At 40.0% G+C, this 17,903-nt stretch overlaps 3 protein-coding genes across 3 annotated transcripts; all 3 read left to right on the top strand.

Annotated features, from left to right (window-relative positions):
* Positions 1 to 65: 65 nt before the first annotated feature.
* On the top strand, positions 66 to 3,858 carry LOC131299411 (L-idonate 5-dehydrogenase-like). Its single transcript, XM_058324942.1, has 6 exons — positions 66 to 356; positions 1,177 to 1,244; positions 1,335 to 1,571; positions 2,024 to 2,314; positions 3,103 to 3,290; positions 3,405 to 3,858. The coding sequence occupies exons 1-6, from the start codon at positions 245 to 247 to the stop codon at positions 3,595 to 3,597; spliced, it is 1,089 nt and encodes a 362-aa protein (XP_058180925.1). The 5' UTR covers positions 66 to 244; the 3' UTR covers positions 3,598 to 3,858.
* A 2,460-nt stretch (positions 3,859 to 6,318) lies between these two features.
* LOC131299878 (uncharacterized) lies at positions 6,319 to 6,654 on the top strand. Its single transcript, XM_058325450.1, has one exon. It carries the CDS (start codon positions 6,319 to 6,321, stop codon positions 6,652 to 6,654), a length of 336 nt encoding a protein of 111 aa, XP_058181433.1.
* A 10,913-nt stretch (positions 6,655 to 17,567) lies between these two features.
* Positions 17,568 to 17,903, top strand: LOC131299877 (uncharacterized). The gene has a single exon (XM_058325449.1). The coding sequence runs from the start codon at positions 17,568 to 17,570 to the stop codon at positions 17,901 to 17,903; it is 336 nt and encodes a 111-aa protein (XP_058181432.1).

Raw genomic sequence — 17,903 nt, 5'->3', positions numbered from 1 at the left:
TTTATTCATGTATTTTGTTAATTGCTTTAGACGGAGTAAAAAGGGCCAAACGAAATCTGGTGGGTGAACTGGAGAAGGGACAAGAGTTGGTTTAAGGGTAGAAGACTGCAGTAAACAACAGACGCTGAAGACAACCTTTTATTGAAGAAAACCCATTGATGATCAAGCCAATCACACACACACACACACACACAACAGAGAGAGAGAGAGAGAGAGAGAGAGAGAGAGAGAGAGAGAGAGAGAGATGTCACATGCTGGTGAGGAAGGCAAGGATGGAGGAGAAGAAGAGAACAAGGCAGCTTGGCTTCTTGGTGTCAAGACCCTTAGAATTCAACCTTACAATCTCCCTCCTCTTGGTATTATTCTTTCCCTTTTTACTCTTTCTTGTTGCTTCTTCCTAAAATTGTGCACTTGCCAAGAGAAACTTCCTTCGTTAGCGGATGATTGTTCATTACTATCTTACAAAATTGAATGTTTGATTAATAGACATTTCTAGAAGCAAAATCTGCCAACAGTGAGGTTATTGATGTTTCTGTAACGATCAAGAACACGATTGGAGAGAAAATCCCATCAAAAAATGAGACAGGAGATTTTTTCTGCAAATTTCTTCTTAATCTCTCCCAGAGAGAGAGAGAGAGAGAGAGAGAGAGAGAGAGAGAGATTATCTACCAAAAGAACTTCAAATATATGTTGTGGAATCGCCCAAACCAACAGACATACACAATAGCACGAAGAATAAATCAAGCAAAGAACGCAAACAGAAAAGCATGGCAGTTTGGCACATAGATCTTACGTTGTTCCAAATGGACAATTGGGTACATCAACGGCTTACGCCAATTTCTGGTATATACTGATGAAGGAGAACATACAGTTAATCGACTGCGTATTGCGCATTAGTATATCCTAGTGTTTAAATGAGAAGAAAAACCAAACACAGTCAATGAAGTGGCAAACCAAGACAGTTGATGCGCAAGACAAAACGATTGATTGTTGCAGATGAGGAGGAAAAACAAAGCTTGATCCTTAACTTTAAAGTGACAAAAAAGGTCTACACCCGCTGGAATTTTCAAGAAATTTTGTCAAATTAGGCTGTCATCATATCAGTTAACTGATCTTATTAGCACCAGTGAGACCTAATTTTACGTGATTTCTCTGAGAAACTTCTTGTAATTTTAGGTCCCCATGGTGTTAAAGTGAGGATGAAAGCTGTTGGCATATGTGGAAGTGATGTTCATCACTTCAAGGTAATAACAAACACATGCTCATTAACTCTCTAATACTTCAACCTCTGATTTTCTCAATCTGATTTCTTGCTTTGTCATGCACATTTCCAGCACATGAGATGTGGAAATTTCATCGTTAAGAAGCCTATGGTAATCGGGCACGAGTGTGCTGGTATCGTAGAGGAAATCGGGAGTGAAGTGAAATCTCTGCAAGTAGGCGATCGTGTGGCGTTGGAGCCCGGTATTAGTTGCAGACAATGTCAACTTTGCAAGGATGGTCGCTATAATTTGTGCCGCCAAATGAAGTTTTTCGGCTCTCCCCCCAATAATGGTGCTCTAGCCAATCTGGTATTAAAAGCATTGCACTTTGTTGGGTGGTTGTTTTCCGAATCAGTTTTAGAAAACTGAAAACTCTTTTCAGTAATAATTTTCAACAATTAAAACACTTATCATTCTTACATCTTCTTCATTGTTGAGTGCAAACATGTCCTTTTTTCAAAGAAAAGGAAAGAACATGAATCGAACAAAACGAATCAAATTTCCGGAAAACAGAAAACGAGTTTAAAAAATCATCAACCAATCAAATTTCTGGAAAACATTGAGCACAACATGAATCGAACAGAACGAAGTTTTGGTTACAAAGTGAGCTTCTTTGCAACAGAGACAGAGTAAAAAGAAAAGCTAAGGGAACATAACCAAGAGCAAAATGTATGTACAAGCATTTCTCCTGATAATTGAAGCTTGGTTAGACATGATGACAAGTTCTGACTAAGAAACTGGGATATTTCTTCTTGAACCAGGTGGTGCATCCTGAAAATCTATGTTTTAAGCTCCCCGACAATGTGAGTTTGGAAGAAGGGGCAATGTGTGAACCCTTGAGTGTAGGAGTGCATGCTTGTCGTCGTGCTAAAGTCAGCCCACTGACAAGAGTTTTGATCGTGGGAGCAGGGCCTATAGGCCTTGTAACAATGCTTGCAGCTCGAGCTTTTGGAGCTCCAAAGATTGTCATCGTCGACATTGATGATCACCGTTTATCATTTGCCGAAGGTCTTGGTGCTGATGAGACCATTCAAGTTTCAGCAGATATTCAGGTCCTTGTCTATTCAGTTATACTAGTTTTCCTCCATTTCATTCCAAGGAAATCTCTTATATTCAATCTTTGGAGCTTATCTCTTTGGAGGGGCTTAGCTAATCGCATCCCCACCCTAAGATAAGCTAATCCGGGTGGAGAGAAAGACCAAATTGCTCCTCAAACCTTTTTTGTATTCTCAACATTATAATTTAATGAAGGCAACCGAGTAATTTTGTACATCATCCACCTACTCTTATCCACTCACATCAATTATTACTCAAACCGAGTTCTATACTAATTTCCCTCTTTAACTGCCTGACAAAATGAGCCGGTTGCGAACAATATCCCATGAGCTCCGTGCCAAACTTTCAGAAAGTCTGTTTGCAGTACATACCTTTCAACACATATCTTGCACAGTTTTTTTTTTTTGTGGGGCCCATTTTGGGTCCCACAAAACCGCTCATTTTTCTTAAAATGATTCTGCAAAGGTCTCCATAAAAAATCAAGTCAATCCAATCTTGGTGAGTGCTTTTTCAAAATTCGTAGGTCGAACCGGAGTAATTCTTTGCATTTGAGGAGTAATTCTTTGCGGCCAAAAGTAATTCTTTGAGGCCATGAGTAATCCTTCGCGGCCAAACGTAATTCTTTGCCACCAAGAGTAATTTTTTGAGGCCAAACGTAATTCTTTGCGGCCAAGAGTAATCTCCAACCAGCACTTCTCTGGAAAAAAAATCTTCTGAGGCCATGATCAAACTGACATAAATATATCGGGTTTCAGTCTATCATGTAATTTGTTTTGTTCTACAGGATGTGTGTGAGGAGGTGGTAAAGATACAGAATGCTATGGGGGCCAATGTTGATCTGAGCTTCGATTGTGTTGGCTTTAGCAAAACCATGTCCGTAGCTTTGAATGCCACTCGAGCTGGAGGAAAACTTTGCCTCGTGGGAATGGGCCAGAGCGAGATGACAATCCCTCTTACACCAGCTGCTGCAAGGTACCACATTCTGCGCAAGAGTTTTGCACATACCTTCAAAATGAGATTACGATTCTGTACCTGAAAAAATTACTACTGTATGCGTTTGTGGTCTTTCGTTTTGCCGGATTGCAGGGAGGTCGACATAGTTGGCATATTCAGGTATACAAATACGTGGCCGCTCTGCATCGAGTTTATGGAATCTGGGAAGATTGATGTGAAGCCCCTAATAACACACCGGTTCGAGTTTAGACAAGAGCAGGTTGAGGAAGCATTCGAAACGAGTGCTCGCGGTGGCAATGCCATCAAGGTCATGTTCAGTTTGTAAGCGTTGCCCAGATGAACTTGGGAGCGGGGGGACTTTTACTGAAATGCTATTAGCTATAATATACGATCATAGTTGGATCAGGTTTTCGGGAATGGCACGAAACTCAAGGCAAGGCTGACTTTGGACATACTTGTTCACCAACTTTTTTTTTTCCTTTTTTTTTTAGCAAACCAAAAGACCAAATGTGTAGACTACTTGTCCGGATGTCATACCTGCCATGTTTTAACATGATCACAATAAAGCTAATGAATTTAACTCAAACAACTTGTCTTCTGCTCAGAGATAACTTTTGTCTATCTTTCCATTCATTACTCTAAAAAAATATTTTTCAAAATTCAAACCGAAAATGGTCTTAAGCTTTTGGTCAACATAAAAAAATTTAAGCTTGACTAGAATTGAAAATTTATGGAAAAATGATTAATTCCATGTGATTCCTCAAAAGAAAGACTTGTTCCCCTCATTTCATTTTTTATTTTTTCAAGCGTTGACTTGTTTTGCAAGTTTAACTCTCTCTCTCTCTCTCTCTCTCTCTCTCTCTCTCAGCCGCTGGACAACAAAGATTGCAGTCTTCACCCCACAAAATGTGAGGGGAGATCTCTCTCAGCCGCTGGACAACAAAGATTGCAGTCTTCACCCCACAAAATGTGAGGGGAGATCTCTCTCAGCCGCTGGACAACAAAGATTGCAGTCTTCACCCCACAAAATGTGAGGGGAGAAAATATTTAGGATTGGACTGGGTCAGCTGGGCCCAGGCCTTTAAGCACGCGAAGAGGCCGACTCCCAAAGGCCTTCATTATGGTCCCATAGGTCTCACGAAAGCGTGGGTAGTGCATAGCATGCGTGTTGTGCACAGTCCGAGTCGTCGGATTGTGAATTCGATGGTTCAGATTTCATCTCAGTAATAAATGATCAAAAATCGTTCATAACTAAGATGAGATTTGAACCGTCGAATGCACAATTCGATGACCGATATTGTGCACAACTACATAGCAATCCCCCCGGGTTCAGGCCTCATCCAGCTCTATTAATTGTTTTTCTTAGGGACTTGGGTTTGTTTGATGGTTACAGAGATTTTTAAAGGTCGGTTACACTACATAGTTACACTACACGTTACACTACATTTTATGTGGAGCTTATTTCAGGTTTCAAAAAAATCCAGAAAAATATTCATAAATTCTAAAATATTATTTTATGGAGCTTTATAAAAAATTAGCTTCAACGGATATTGGTAAGTATTATTTCTAGATTTGTAGTGGCAAAACTGCACAATTAAGCAATTTCACACCTATGAATCCAAAAGTAGTCCTTACCGACATTCATTGGAACTAATTTTTTATAGGACCCCATAAAATAATATTTTAAAATTTATCGGTATTTTTTTGGAACTCAAAATAGGTTCCACATAAAATGTAGTATAACTATGTAGTGTAAAAAGGTAGTGTACTTATCTTCAGTTTTTTAAAATGATGTTGTCAGAATCTATTCCAAAATTAAGATAATATTGACTCGGTATCCCCTTCCGAAATTCCTCCATCAGCAGCTCTCTCCCATCCACTACTACTTAAAAGCTGCCCATTTAATGATACCCCACTTCCCTCCCCTTTTCCTTGCATCCCAACCCTTCCTCCAACTACCATGGAAATGTTTTTCTATTTTATTTTTAATAATTAGATATTCAGGCCAATTTACACGCATTTTGACTAATTCTGAAAAATCATGAACCAACCATCCAATAATGGAGGTATCATTTAAAGCCGAAACAAATACTCTGTATAAACCGAGGGAAAAGTTGCAAGTTGGAGGACATAATCATGGCGTCTATACATGCATTTGAGATTATAGTAAATACAATAAATAATGCCAAAGTTTTTTTTTTTTGTTTTTGTTTTTAATAAGAAATGGTATCTAAATACTATATAGGATCATTTATGGGTTGCCAATTTTCCTCAATTATTTATTTATTGGTAGAGCGGCAGAGAGATACTTTATTGCCGGTTGACTTTCTTAGAATTAATAATAATAATAATAATAATAATAATAATAAAACCTTCTGTTACAAACTACTCCCAATAATGAATGGCCCAGAACGCGGAGTATAACATCACCACACAGTGATTGCAAAAATACTTTTTACATTAGGAAATTGATTTTAACATTTCAAAATTGATACAGGGGCTCCAAAACGATATCGTTTTGTGTAAATATCAAAATCAATGAATTTATAATAGAGCAGAACATTCCCTAATTTGATGATTGTACACTTTTTTAGTCTATTATGAGATGAAGTTACATAAAAAAATTTAAAAAAAAAACCTCAAATAAAAATTGTACTATTTGTTCTCTTTTCTAGAATGTATATTGTAACTATTTAAAGAGGGTCTTTACGTGCCTTCACCTACGCAGAGATGAAAAGATGAGTGCATTCATCCGGAGCGTCAAAACTATTAATTTTTTTTTTTTAAACAAACGACAAAAGCCCTTTTATGTAATTTTAGAAAAAGAAAGTTGACTCATGAAAAGAAAGGGGTTGACTTATTAAACTCTGACTGCTACTGTAATTAAAAGCTAAAAGTGGCTAACCGTGGAACCAACTTTCCCCCGTAACATTAATATGCCAAGGAGAAAGTCTTCCTCCCAATTTCCATATATAAACTCCACAATCCCTCTGTTTTGTAACTAAACAAAAACCATTCTCTCTCTCTCTCTCTCTCTCTCTCTCTCATGGCTGGATCTCCCAGACACAAGTCCACCAGTGAACCAGTGTCTTTAGAGGATGCAGCCTCATGGTACTGTGTTATCTTTCTAGTAGGCCTCATTTTGTTGGGGACGATTAAAGGAAATTCTCTCACTCATGATGCTGGTCCGCCAATTGTTAGATCAGGAAACCAGCTCTTGGACCGACCTCCCTGTGATGAAATATATGTTGTAGGAGAAGGCGAAACCGTCCAAACGATCAGCGACAAGTGCGGCGACCCGTTCATCGTCGAAAACAATCCGCATATCCACGATCCGGATGATGTTTTCCCCGGACTTGTCATCAAGATCACTCAATCGTAGCACAGGAAATTGTCTCGGTAGTTAATTTGAGGGATTTCTACACATCAAATTGATCATACGAGTTGGCTCAAAATGAATATTCAGTTACATTTGCGTGTCATTTGAACTCAAGTCATTTTTTCAAGTAAAGGGCTTTCTATTTGTATTAGGCCATGAACTTATGTTGAATGGATCTTGTTGCTATATACTTTGGATTAGTGTCCTAAAGGGCTTTTGTACTATTAAATGCTCCATTGTAACATATGAAGATGCTAATTTTCAAAAGAAGTTCAGAACTCTTTTGTTCCCTCGTGGAACTATGTTAATTAGATTAATACCGGATTCTAATCTTCTTCTTTTTTAATCAGAAAAAAGGAGTTAGTATAATACTATTATCTTGGATGAGGTCATTACAAAAAAATTAGTATCAGGGTACAAGCAAATTAGTATTGTCAAACAATCATATCTTAATTAGGTTGGCACATACATTCGCTAATACATACAGGGTGTAGTGCATCTTGGTACGCTTCATGGATCGGAGCTCATATAATTGTGATCTAAATCGTTCAATTTATAGAGTTTGCTAAATTCTATATTGCATGTTGACCAAAAATCAAGTTAATCGGGCATTGGTAACTACATGATCAAAATAGATTTACCTTGCAATTTGTTTTTATAATTGACTAACCATCCATTATAGCATACTGAATATTGACTGATCAAGAAGCTAATGATATCCGCGCTATTTAATTTTTTTCCTGAATTATTTACTCAAAAAAAATTACAAACTTAGGACCCTTTTATTAAGTGGAGAAGGGAGGAAGTAGGAGAAGGAATCTCATGTTCGATCACGAGCCGTCAATGGTTTCGGATCATAATGATAGGATCTCGACAAAGCATATCGAGACGCAAGACACTCCCGTAGTGTATTAGCGCAATACTGGGACCCTTTCTCTGTAGACAAATACAAGTTGTGTACCATGTAATGCAAGTTTTGGGGGAAGGAAATTGAATACATGATTGGAAAAATTCCATGATTGAAGTTAAGGAGCGAAGTATGAACTTCATTACAAGAAACTCCGTTATAGATATGATATTTTTTGTCTTTCTTTAAATTGTTTTCGCTTTTGTTAGTTTCGCGTTAATTTTTTTTAGAATTATTAGTTCGTCTTGATAAAATGAATCTGAAATATAAAAATTAAAGTTATGATTTCAAAACCTTTTTAAAAAAAATTACTAAAGACAATAAATACAAACCAGACAGAAACTTTTGGATTATTTTTGTTTTTATTCAAAGTTTTGAAGTCCTTTGTTATAGTATTATATACATATAAATTTTCCTCATTGCGAAAAATTAATAATCTACAAGAAAAATTAATGCAAAACTAACAAATGCGAAAAAACTTTGAATGAAGATTAAGAACCCAAAACACCAACCTTGGATGGCATGAAGAACTTCATTACAATTTACAAGAAACTCCCTTATTGTAATTAAATTTTTTTGAAGGTCTAATATAGGACGAAGCAAAAAAAAAAAAAAAAATTTGTACAAAAACTTCACCATTTTATAGTATTTGATTATCTATATTAGAAGGGTTCTTCTTGCGGGCCATTACATTGTGGTCAGTAAGGGTCATCATCGGGCCGGGCCGGGCCGGGCCAGCCAGCCAATTCGCTGCCAAGTCCGCCCACGGGCCGGGCCGGGCCGGGCCGCCAGCCAATTCGCTGCCAAGTCAGCCCACGGGCCGGGCCGACCGGGCTTTTTCTTTTTGGCGGGCCGGGCTACCTACCATAAATTGAAGCCCAAGCCTGGCCCACAGGCTAGCCCAATTGGCGGGCCGACAGGCCAAAAGCCGGGCGGGCTTAAATTTCCTTGGGCAAAACTAAACCAAGAGAAAAAAGAAAGGGTTTTGTGGGATTTTGGGCTAATAGGCGGGTCCGTTGGCGGGCTTTTGGGCTGGTACCACGGGCGGGCTGCCGGGCGGACTCACGGGCTGGGCCGGGTAAAAATTCATAGGCCCGAGCCGTTCCATTACAAACTACGAGCCGGGCGGGCTTTGGGCGGGTCGCGGGTCATCTGGCTAAATGATGACCCTTAGTGGTTAGTGGCCAAATCGAGTTGAATGTGATACGGAGAGTTAAAATTCGCCTAATTTTAAATAGTATCCATTGTCTATTTGTTTATAGTCGTATTGGTTCGAAACGAATCTTTGTCAAGTTCATGATCATGAAAAGAACTCTTAATAAGTAACTTGAAAAGAGCTCTTAGTAGTAATTAGGTGTTGTAGCATTGTTTGAAGACAGGACGAGTTCTAACAATATATATGTAGTATTAATTTTAAGTTTGAAATCTACCTAACAAAACACAAAGGTGTGGGCCTCCACACAAGACAAGTTGATCCAAGAGTTGAGATTGATTTGATCCAAGGGTTAATGTGTGCTCTCCAATTCTCTTAAGAAAACGCCCACACTTTTACAAATATATTACAAAAATGCCATCGGTTCTTTTTATCTATTGTTTATATGACAAAAATGCCCGCACCTATGGCACTACATGAGTGAGTGCGTAGTGTCGTAGGCACGGGTAAACACTAGTTCTTATATATGGAACAAGTTAATCGCATTTTAAGTTTTAATGGATCGAGCATGAGTCGAATTCGAGTAATTTGATTCGTTTATCAGGCTCGCGTGAACGTGAATTGTGAGCCATACAACAAAATGGGAAACGTAGCTTTTTCACCATCATTGATATTTGATGTGCTTCAAAGTCTACTCCATTGAGACAAGCAACTGATCAACCGGAAACAAACCTCACACGGCACTTTTGAAAACCACTCCATTAATAAAGCCTTGTTAGGTCTCTACCAATGAGAGGACATTAAATTTGCATAGCAATTCGGAGTAAACGCCATAATTTACATGTGGAAATTGACATCAAATTTCAACTTTATGGCGAGACAGTGGCTGGCCGTCTGTGACTAGGAGCATTATCAAGACTTAGAATCACAGAAGTGGATATCGACCTAAATGCGATATGGTAACAAAATTGACTGGTTGATGCTTCAATCCACACCCCCCCCACCCCCCCCCCGCCCCCCCCCCCCCCCCCCCGAACTATGTCAAGTTGATAAATAAACCAAGCTACTGAATTTGGCTCGTTAAAAGCTTATTCGAGATTGGTTGGCAACAAAGTACAAAATATTATTGAGTTTTCAGATCAAAATTGAACAAGCTATGCAACTCGACTTCTTGAGTTTATAATTTCACCAAACTTTGAGTTACATGAGAGAGCCTAGATTAGGGCTGTAAATGAACTGAGTAACTCGCGAGCTTGGCTCGGCTCGGCTCGTTTAGTAAATGAGCCGAGCTCGAGTTCGAGTTTTTGGCTCATTTAGTAAATGAGCCGTGATCGGCTCGGGTCGTTAAGGGTGGCTCGGCTTGATTAAAGAGATATGGTATCAGAGTTAAGTCTTAGGTAGCCTCACCTCTTGTAGGAAAGTCTCTGTCATCTCCATCACCCGAGAAAAAACGCTCAGCTCCTGGTCTCCTGGTCTGTCACCTCCACGTGCATCTGGGCTGCACGTGAGGGAGAGTGTTAAAACTTGTCCCACATCGCTCATCTAAACTACCGAAACTTGGTTAATATATTCTAGAAGCTACTCCACTTATAGTCAATTGGTTTTAGGTTGTAACTCTCCAAGAAATCTAACATAGTAAATGACTAAGCTCAGCTCAACAAGGGCTTGGCTCGTTAAGGCTTGAGCTCAAATTTTTGGCTCGTTTGAGCTCGAGCCAGGCTTTGGGTGGTTCGGCTCGATTAAATAGGCTCGTTTAATAAATGACTTAGCTCACCTCAATAAGGGCTTGACTGATCGTTCGACTCGAACTCAAATTTTTGGCTTGTTCAGTAAACGAGCCGAGCTCGAACTCAGCAAAGCTTGTCTCAGCTCGTTTACAGCCCTAACCCAAATTACCCTCGTTTGCAATCAGCTCACCTAATAATTAATAAACCAAGCTTCAATAGATTGTTAAAAGGTCAAATTACACGGACACCCCCTCATCTATCTGATTTGGACACGGACACCCTCTAATCTTTAAAAACGCCGATACACACCCCCTCATCTACTGAAAAGGAAAAAAAACCTCAACGCCGTTAACGGAATGAATGAAATGTCAAATATACCCTTGGTGAAATTAAACGGACACCCCTTCATCTATCTTGTTTGGACACGGACACCCTATAACCTTTAAAACGCCCATACACACCCCCTCATCTACTGAAAAGGAAAAAAAACCTCAACGCCGTTAACGGAATGAACGAAATGTCAAATATACCCTTTGTTATGAAATGAAGCAACAAGCATACGCCACACTTCATTCGATCAAAAAATTCTCTCCACCCTACTCGATCATGGCGCCTCTGTCTCTCTTCCTCCCCCTCTTCAACTTGCATTCTAGATCATGGCTAACCCTAGATCGTGAGGAAAACCTAAGTTTCAAAGAACATCGGATCGTGTATACTGTAGAAAAGCTGTAGATCGTGGCAAACCCTACTTTGGAAGATATGTTTTATATGTAAAAAAATCCTAGATTTTCTTATTAAATGACGCAAATGTAGATGTATATGTTCATATTATATGATATATGAATACATTAGGGTTTTTGTTTGGGAATAGTAGGGTTTTTTGAAAGGTGTTGTACAGTGGTGATTTCGATAACCTTTAAAAATTGAGGCTTTTGTTGTTTTGCATTTGCTTGTCATCCATTTTGTATTTGAAGTCCTCAAGGGGGCTTTTCCTCCACAACGGCAGTAGGAATCAATCGAGTTTTGACTTTGGTTGGAGTTGTAGCTCTAACTGCAGCTATTAGATCTGTTGTTGGTGTGGCTATGGTGGCTACTATAGCTATTGTTGCCACTTGCCACCTTCCATGGCTGCCGTAGGAGAGAGAGAGAGAGAGAGAGAGAGAGAGAGAGAGAGAGAGAGAGAGAGAGAGAGAGAGAGAGAGAGAGAGAGAGAGAATCTCTTATATAAAGTAAGAATGAGGAATGAGTTATGAAAGGCAACCGATTATATGTTGCCGTTAAAGGGCATTTTTGTCTAAAATTTGGCAAAAGTATTGACATGTGCCTTGCAACAAACAGTACTCAAACGGAAGGGTGCTCCTTGGGTAACGGTAGAAGATGAGGGGGTGTGTATGGGCGTTTTTAAAGGTTATGAGGTGTCCGTGTCTAAACTGAATAGATGAGGGGGTGTTCGTGTAATTTCACCTTGTTAAAATTATACTAGTTGAGTTTTCAAATTAAGTTTAAAAGTCTACTACTCTCTCGTTTGGCCCGTTTATATCTGTTACTACATAATTATCCATATTTGCCAAGTGCATGTTCTGTATTCACGGGATAACTTCTTGGTATGGTGGATGGATATTGGATATCGAGTCATTTTCATGAGTATTTATTTTTAATTATAGTTGATTTGTCAAATACAGTAGTTATTATTATCCTATTATCACATTCTTTTCCGAGTTTAGCTCTCAAGATGTCATAGGGATAATAATCTCCATCTCTTATAATTACTTGTAAGTTACGGTGACAAATACTATGTGATTGGCAATTCCATGGTCATCACTACTTTCTGAATCATTGGAGTATTATTATTTTTAAATAATGTAGCTAGATGTTTCTGCTGTTATAACCAACCAGTTTAAATAAAAACTTGAAATTGTATTAATTACTTGTCTAATAACCACAAGAATCTGCTATAAAGAGAATTGAACATTTTATCAAATCTCATACGTACGCCTAATATGGGACTTGGGTTTTGCTGTCTTTTAAAGTCTCAGGATCAATTCTCCTAACCAGCGACTCTCGGGGCCATCTCAACCCCACGCATAAACATGTGAAACAGTTGCGGAAGGATCTATAGCAATTAGGCCGAATTAAGTACGTGCAAGTTGACCATGACGTTGCCAAAAAGCAAAATTGGAAGCCTCTATATACATCTTGTTATCATTAACACACCACCTCTCTTTCTCTGAGTGTTAATGCAAATAGCTACACCTCACAAATGCATTTCCACTCTTAGATAACACAACTGCTAGAGTTAGGCCCCGTTTCGAAACGTAAAATAAGTACTTATTTTTTAAGAAGGCAATTTCAAGCTAAAAAATAATGTGTTTACGCAAATAATTATCCTACCAATATGGATCTTGTTTAATAGATCTCATCAAGATCTTTAATACGGTGCAAAAAAAATTAAAAAATTAATTTTCATTTACATTATTTTTGAGTTTGAAAATGTGAAATAAACTGCTTATTTTTGAAGGCTTCTGGAACGGGACCTTAGATATATACGTACTAGGTTGGCACCATTGTATTTGAGTATCCTCAGAGCAACCCCAATGGGGATGGAAAAGGGGTTGTCATAGTTATTATCCAGCCCTAAATAAAAAATCAGCTTTCCAATGGGGATGGATCCGGGGATGGAAAATAGCTTTGAGTTATATGGGGATGGATATATCCATCCCTAGATGCATCTTTCCATCCCCTCCAGGTCAGCAAATCAACTAATTTACCAGAACAATGGACGACCGGAGTATACCTGAGTCGCCGGAAAAACTTGAACTTCACCGGAATCTGCAAATCTTGAATCTGGAGGTGAGGAAGCAGGAGATGAGGGGGTCCGTGAGGTGGATGACGCTGGCGGGAGTTGGGGTCGAATCTGGAGGTGAATCGGGATGCAAGGGTTTGGATCGGCAAGGGATGGATGATCGAGAGAGAGAGAGATCGTGTGTGTGTGTGTGTGTGTGTGGGTGGGGGGGGGGGCGGGGCGTTGGAGTGATTTGGGTTTCCGATCAAAACCCCTTATTTCTACGTTTCTTCTCTGACTGTGAGAGACACAGTGAGAGAGAGAGAGAGAGAGAGAGAGAGAGAGAATAGGGATGAAAAGGCATTGGGGTGGGCCGGGCTGCCCGTTGGAGTTTTTTTTTTTTTTAAATCTTAATTGAAGTGGATGAGAAGTAAAAAAAATTGGAACAGAAGTAAATTTTTTTTTTTGCGGAATTAATTTTTCTCAATTATCAGATACCAAAATTATTTTTCAACAGTACTTAAATTAGGATTAAGAAAGTCCGAGAAAATTAAGGACGAGGAAAATTTTGTTAATTATCCATCATTTTTTTACATTTCACCATTGGAGAGAGGTGAGTTCTATTTTACATCCAACTAACTTTTAACCACTTTTTTCATCTAAAATAACTATCCATCCTGTTCCAAAATACATCCCCAATGGGGATGCTCTCATGTGCATAGAACAACAAACGGGAACAATATACACGGATCATATATACGCATAACATAGATGTGTTATACATTGGAATATGCCCTCTTTAACGTCATTAAGGGTGTTTCTGGCAGTGAAAACTTTGTAAATTTTTATTTGTGGTTGAAAAATTATGAGGTGTTTTCGGTAATGAATAAGTTGTTGAGAAATATCAAGTTATTTCCGATAGTTAATAAGTTGTTGATGGGTTTGTGAGTAAAGTTATTATAGCAAAAATAGTTTTTGTTGATAACTTTTTTTAGTGAAAATGAGATAGCAAAATGCTAAAAAAAATTTGTTAGTGAAAACGGGATAGTAAAATGAGTTAAATTTTTTGTGTTTTCTGTTGGGTGAAACGGGGCCTTAAAGTATTATGTTTATCAAAATCAGAGCCTATTATTTTTTTCCATAAAGCAATAGGGACTGACCAATCCTCTACCGAAATCGCACCGATGGCCGCGCTGGGCTATCTCCAGCCAGCGGACGGCCGATCCGAGCCTTTCAAAAATTCTATATATATATTCACGAAAAATAGAGTTTTTGGATTAAGCACCCTACACATATTGGATACCGTTGATTCCCGCGAAACCCCCTCGTTTTTTTTTTCTAAAATTTTTGAACGGCTCGAATTGGCTGTCCGGTGACCGGAGACGACCCGTCGTGACCGTCGGTACAATTTCGATAGGAAACCGGTTGGTCCCTAGAGCAGGACTCTGTAGACACCCCATTCTGGACTGTCCAGATAACGTAATTTGTCGATCTTATATTTCCCCAATGATGATTTTAGTCGAAAACAGTTTAAGGACAAAGGTGTGGTCGAGCTTTGAGCGTCCCGAACCTCTCTCAAACACCTTTCAAAACCCTTCAAACCAGAGCCAAACAGCCCCAGCAAAACCCAATTGGCATACGCCAGTGTCCTGGAGGCGTACGCCAGTTATCTGCCACGTGTCAGTCATCGACCAGTGGCTTAGCTTTTACTGGCGCACGCCATTTACAAGTGGCGCACGCCAGTCAAACCCAGTCAAATCAACTTTATTCAGCAACTTGGGCGGGACTTTTGTGCCACCCTGACGTCGGCTACAGCGTCCCTGATGATTACTTTCGGCAGAGACGTTCCCTCTCTCTCCTACACCCCCCATCAAGGCAAGTCCCATGCATTTAATGCATGGGAGGCTCCAACCTTGCCTTAGCCAGCCAAACAGGCCTTAGCACCTAACTGATCTCAGTCTTCCCCCCCTATAAATACCCCCCTTGCATTCATTTGCAAGGGGTTGGCCTCATTAAGAAGTAGAAGCTCTCTCCTTCCTCCTTTCTTGCTCTCTATCCCTTTTTCTTCCATTGAAAGAGAAAAGAAAACAGCCCACTTCCACACACCCTGCTGACATCCAGCCACCATCTAAGCTTCCATCTCCAAGCTTTAAAGTTCAATACCACCTTCAATCCTCAAACAAAAAGGTATACCACCTTTGTGTCCCTTTCTGTTTTTGGCCCCTGAGGGGAACCAGTGAGGCCCAGGCTAGTAAGTAATACTAGTCCTGGCCTCAAACTGGCAAAATACGACAAACGTATGAGGTGATACATGGCGCACGCCAGTAACCATATGCCGTACGCCAGTCATGGTAGAACGAGCACTACTGGCGTGGGGATCATGGATCGTCATTCCTCTTATTTTATCTTTCTGTCAGTCACCCTTGCATGCTAAATAACCAGTTTACCGCTTTCTGTATATTTAGAACTGTTTAGATGTAGTAGTTAATACTCGCTTCTTATCTGCTCAAAAGGCCCCTGGGATCCTTCTGGTCATGCTCCAGAGCCCAGATGATGCAAAAGCCAAGCACTGGATTAGGGTCCAACGTGCGTACGACAGTCCATGACTGGCGTACGGCAGTTAAAGCTAGGATCCAGTGGCTGGCCCTTTGCATCTTAGTTCAATCCTGGCCTCCTTTCTGTCCCCACATTGTTTAGGGGGTTTCCTGTCTATTTTCATGGCTTCAAGCCATCTCATCTGTCTGTAAATGTATATATCCTGCTTATTTAACTGCATGGTTTGTCCTGGGTGTGCGCTGGTCCCTTTCCAGAGCCCAGAGGATTGCAAATAGGGACTGTGAAGCTTAACAAGTGGAGTACGCCAGTTATGAGGTGGCGTGCGCATGTACAATCAGCATGCAGTGGCTCGGCCAGTGCATGCTGACGGAACCTGCTTACGTTCCTTCAGGGCAGCGTACTTCAGTTTATTCAAGCTACTCAGTACTTGTTCTCAATCTATGTTTAGCATTGCAATCAAAATCATCCATAAACATTTTGTCGCCTAATTGCAACTTGTTAAAGTTTTAACCCCCCCATTAACTGTTCCCCCGCCCTAACTGGCTAAAAAATGATCAAATGAGAGAAAAATGCAAATGTTTTATAAAACGCCCGAGTAGAGACCGATCTCCGGATTGGGCGAGAGGGGTGCCATAAAACCCTTCCCCTCTCGTAACATGGCTCCCGAACCTCAGATATCGAAGGTGACGACGGACCGGTCTACGCCTTTTCAAAATCAAACAAACGTGGCAAACGTTTTTCGAGTTCGGTTCCTTGGGTGCTCCTACCGCTAAAACCCGAGTGGCGACTCCGAATCGAGGCGTTTCGCCGCGCTCTTCCAACAAAAAGGGCCGCGCCCAATTTTACGAATAAAATTCCCGGGGGCGCGTGCCCACAGACTCTAATTTTTTTTGCCTATCGAGATCTATTAGCTTCGGACGATGTGAGGGATTTGACAAAATTAAAGGTTATGTCACATATGGTATCGAAATTGGCTTTGCTAGCTACTTTACGACAATGACTTGGACTTTCCAGCTTCAGCCCGTTTTGGACTCCATCCAGGCTCGCGTTAATTATCCAAATTGTGTGCTTTTATTTTCTTGACACGTTTACGAGGTGAATGGTTTCGATCATTGACGTGGGTCTTGAAATAGCCCAAAACATGACAAAATGAAACCATCCAGTCTATTTATAGTACCAAAGATGAACCAAATCCTTATATTATTTGTGGAATTTTAGTTTTGGCAATTTAAATAACTCGTGGGCTGTGGAGGTCCCACGAGTAATTTTTAGGTTAAATAAGAAAAAATCTATGAAATTGGCTCCTACAAGTCTTTTAAGTGAAGAATTTTTTTTAAGTATCTATATATCTTGGGTAAAAATTCCTTAATTTTTAAGTTATTAATCTTTTTTAGTTTGTATGTATAAAATTAAACGGGATCTACGCACATATATAAAATATCGTTACTTTTTCGGTCCTCGCAAATAGCAATATATATTTATAAATTATATCTTTTCTTTATAAAAATAAAAATACACATGACTCAGCTCTTATTGGACACAAATTCTCCGTCCGCCATTACTTGGGTAGATTCTCTTAAAAATAGCAGCCGTATGCAATATTGAAACCGTCAATTCGCGGACTAATTTGCTACGCGCCACCTTCCGTGACCGTTCGTGACCTAGACCATGACTCCCACCTCCCCAAATATATCTCTCCCTCCCACAACATATAATCTCTCACACACGAATACAATCAAAACCCACCTCTCTCTCTCTCTATCTCTCTCTCTCTCTCCAAAAAAAAGAAACATGAGTTCCTCAGCCACAAAGGCCATAGCTGATGCAGCCGCAAGGAACCGCGCAACAGCACTACTAGTTGCTCTTATATTGCTAATAACTTGTGTTAGAGAGAGCAGTTCTTCAACAACCGACGAAACGGCGGTACGAGGGGACCGTTTCATGGAGCGGCGTTGTGATGAGATATACGTAGTCGGAGAAGGGGAGACTCTCCACACCATCAGCGACAAGTGCGGCGACCCGTTCATCGTCGAGGAGAACCCGCATATCCAAGACCCGGATGATGTTTACCCCGGACTCGTTATCAAGATCAGTACTCCTTTTCTAAGGCCCAGAAAGTTGCTTTGA

This window comes from Rhododendron vialii, chromosome 9a (genome assembly GCF_030253575.1).
Source record: "Rhododendron vialii isolate Sample 1 chromosome 9a, ASM3025357v1".
NCBI classification, from domain to species: Eukaryota; Viridiplantae; Streptophyta; class Magnoliopsida; order Ericales; family Ericaceae; genus Rhododendron; species Rhododendron vialii.
Note: the sequence above shows the minus strand (reverse complement) of the source record. Positions and strands in the feature narration are given on the sequence as shown.

Bases quoted from the DNA above. Each gene is read 5' to 3' on its own strand.
- LOC131299877 (XM_058325449.1), top strand. From the start codon at position 17,568: ATGAGTTCCTCAGCCACAAAGGCCATAGCTGATGCAGCCGCAAGGAAC.
- LOC131299878 (XM_058325450.1), top strand. From the start codon at position 6,319: ATGGCTGGATCTCCCAGACACAAGTCCACCAGTGAACCAGTGTCTTTA.
- LOC131299411 (XM_058324942.1), top strand. From the start codon at position 245: ATGTCACATGCTGGTGAGGAAGGCAAGGATGGAGGAGAAGAAGAGAAC. The intron at 2,315-3,102 runs GTCCTTGTCTAT...TTTGTTCTACAG, and splicing joins AAGTTTCAGCAGATATTCAG to GATGTGTGTGAGGAGGTGGT. The intron at 3,291-3,404 runs GTACCACATTCT...GCCGGATTGCAG, and splicing joins CTTACACCAGCTGCTGCAAG to GGAGGTCGACATAGTTGGCA.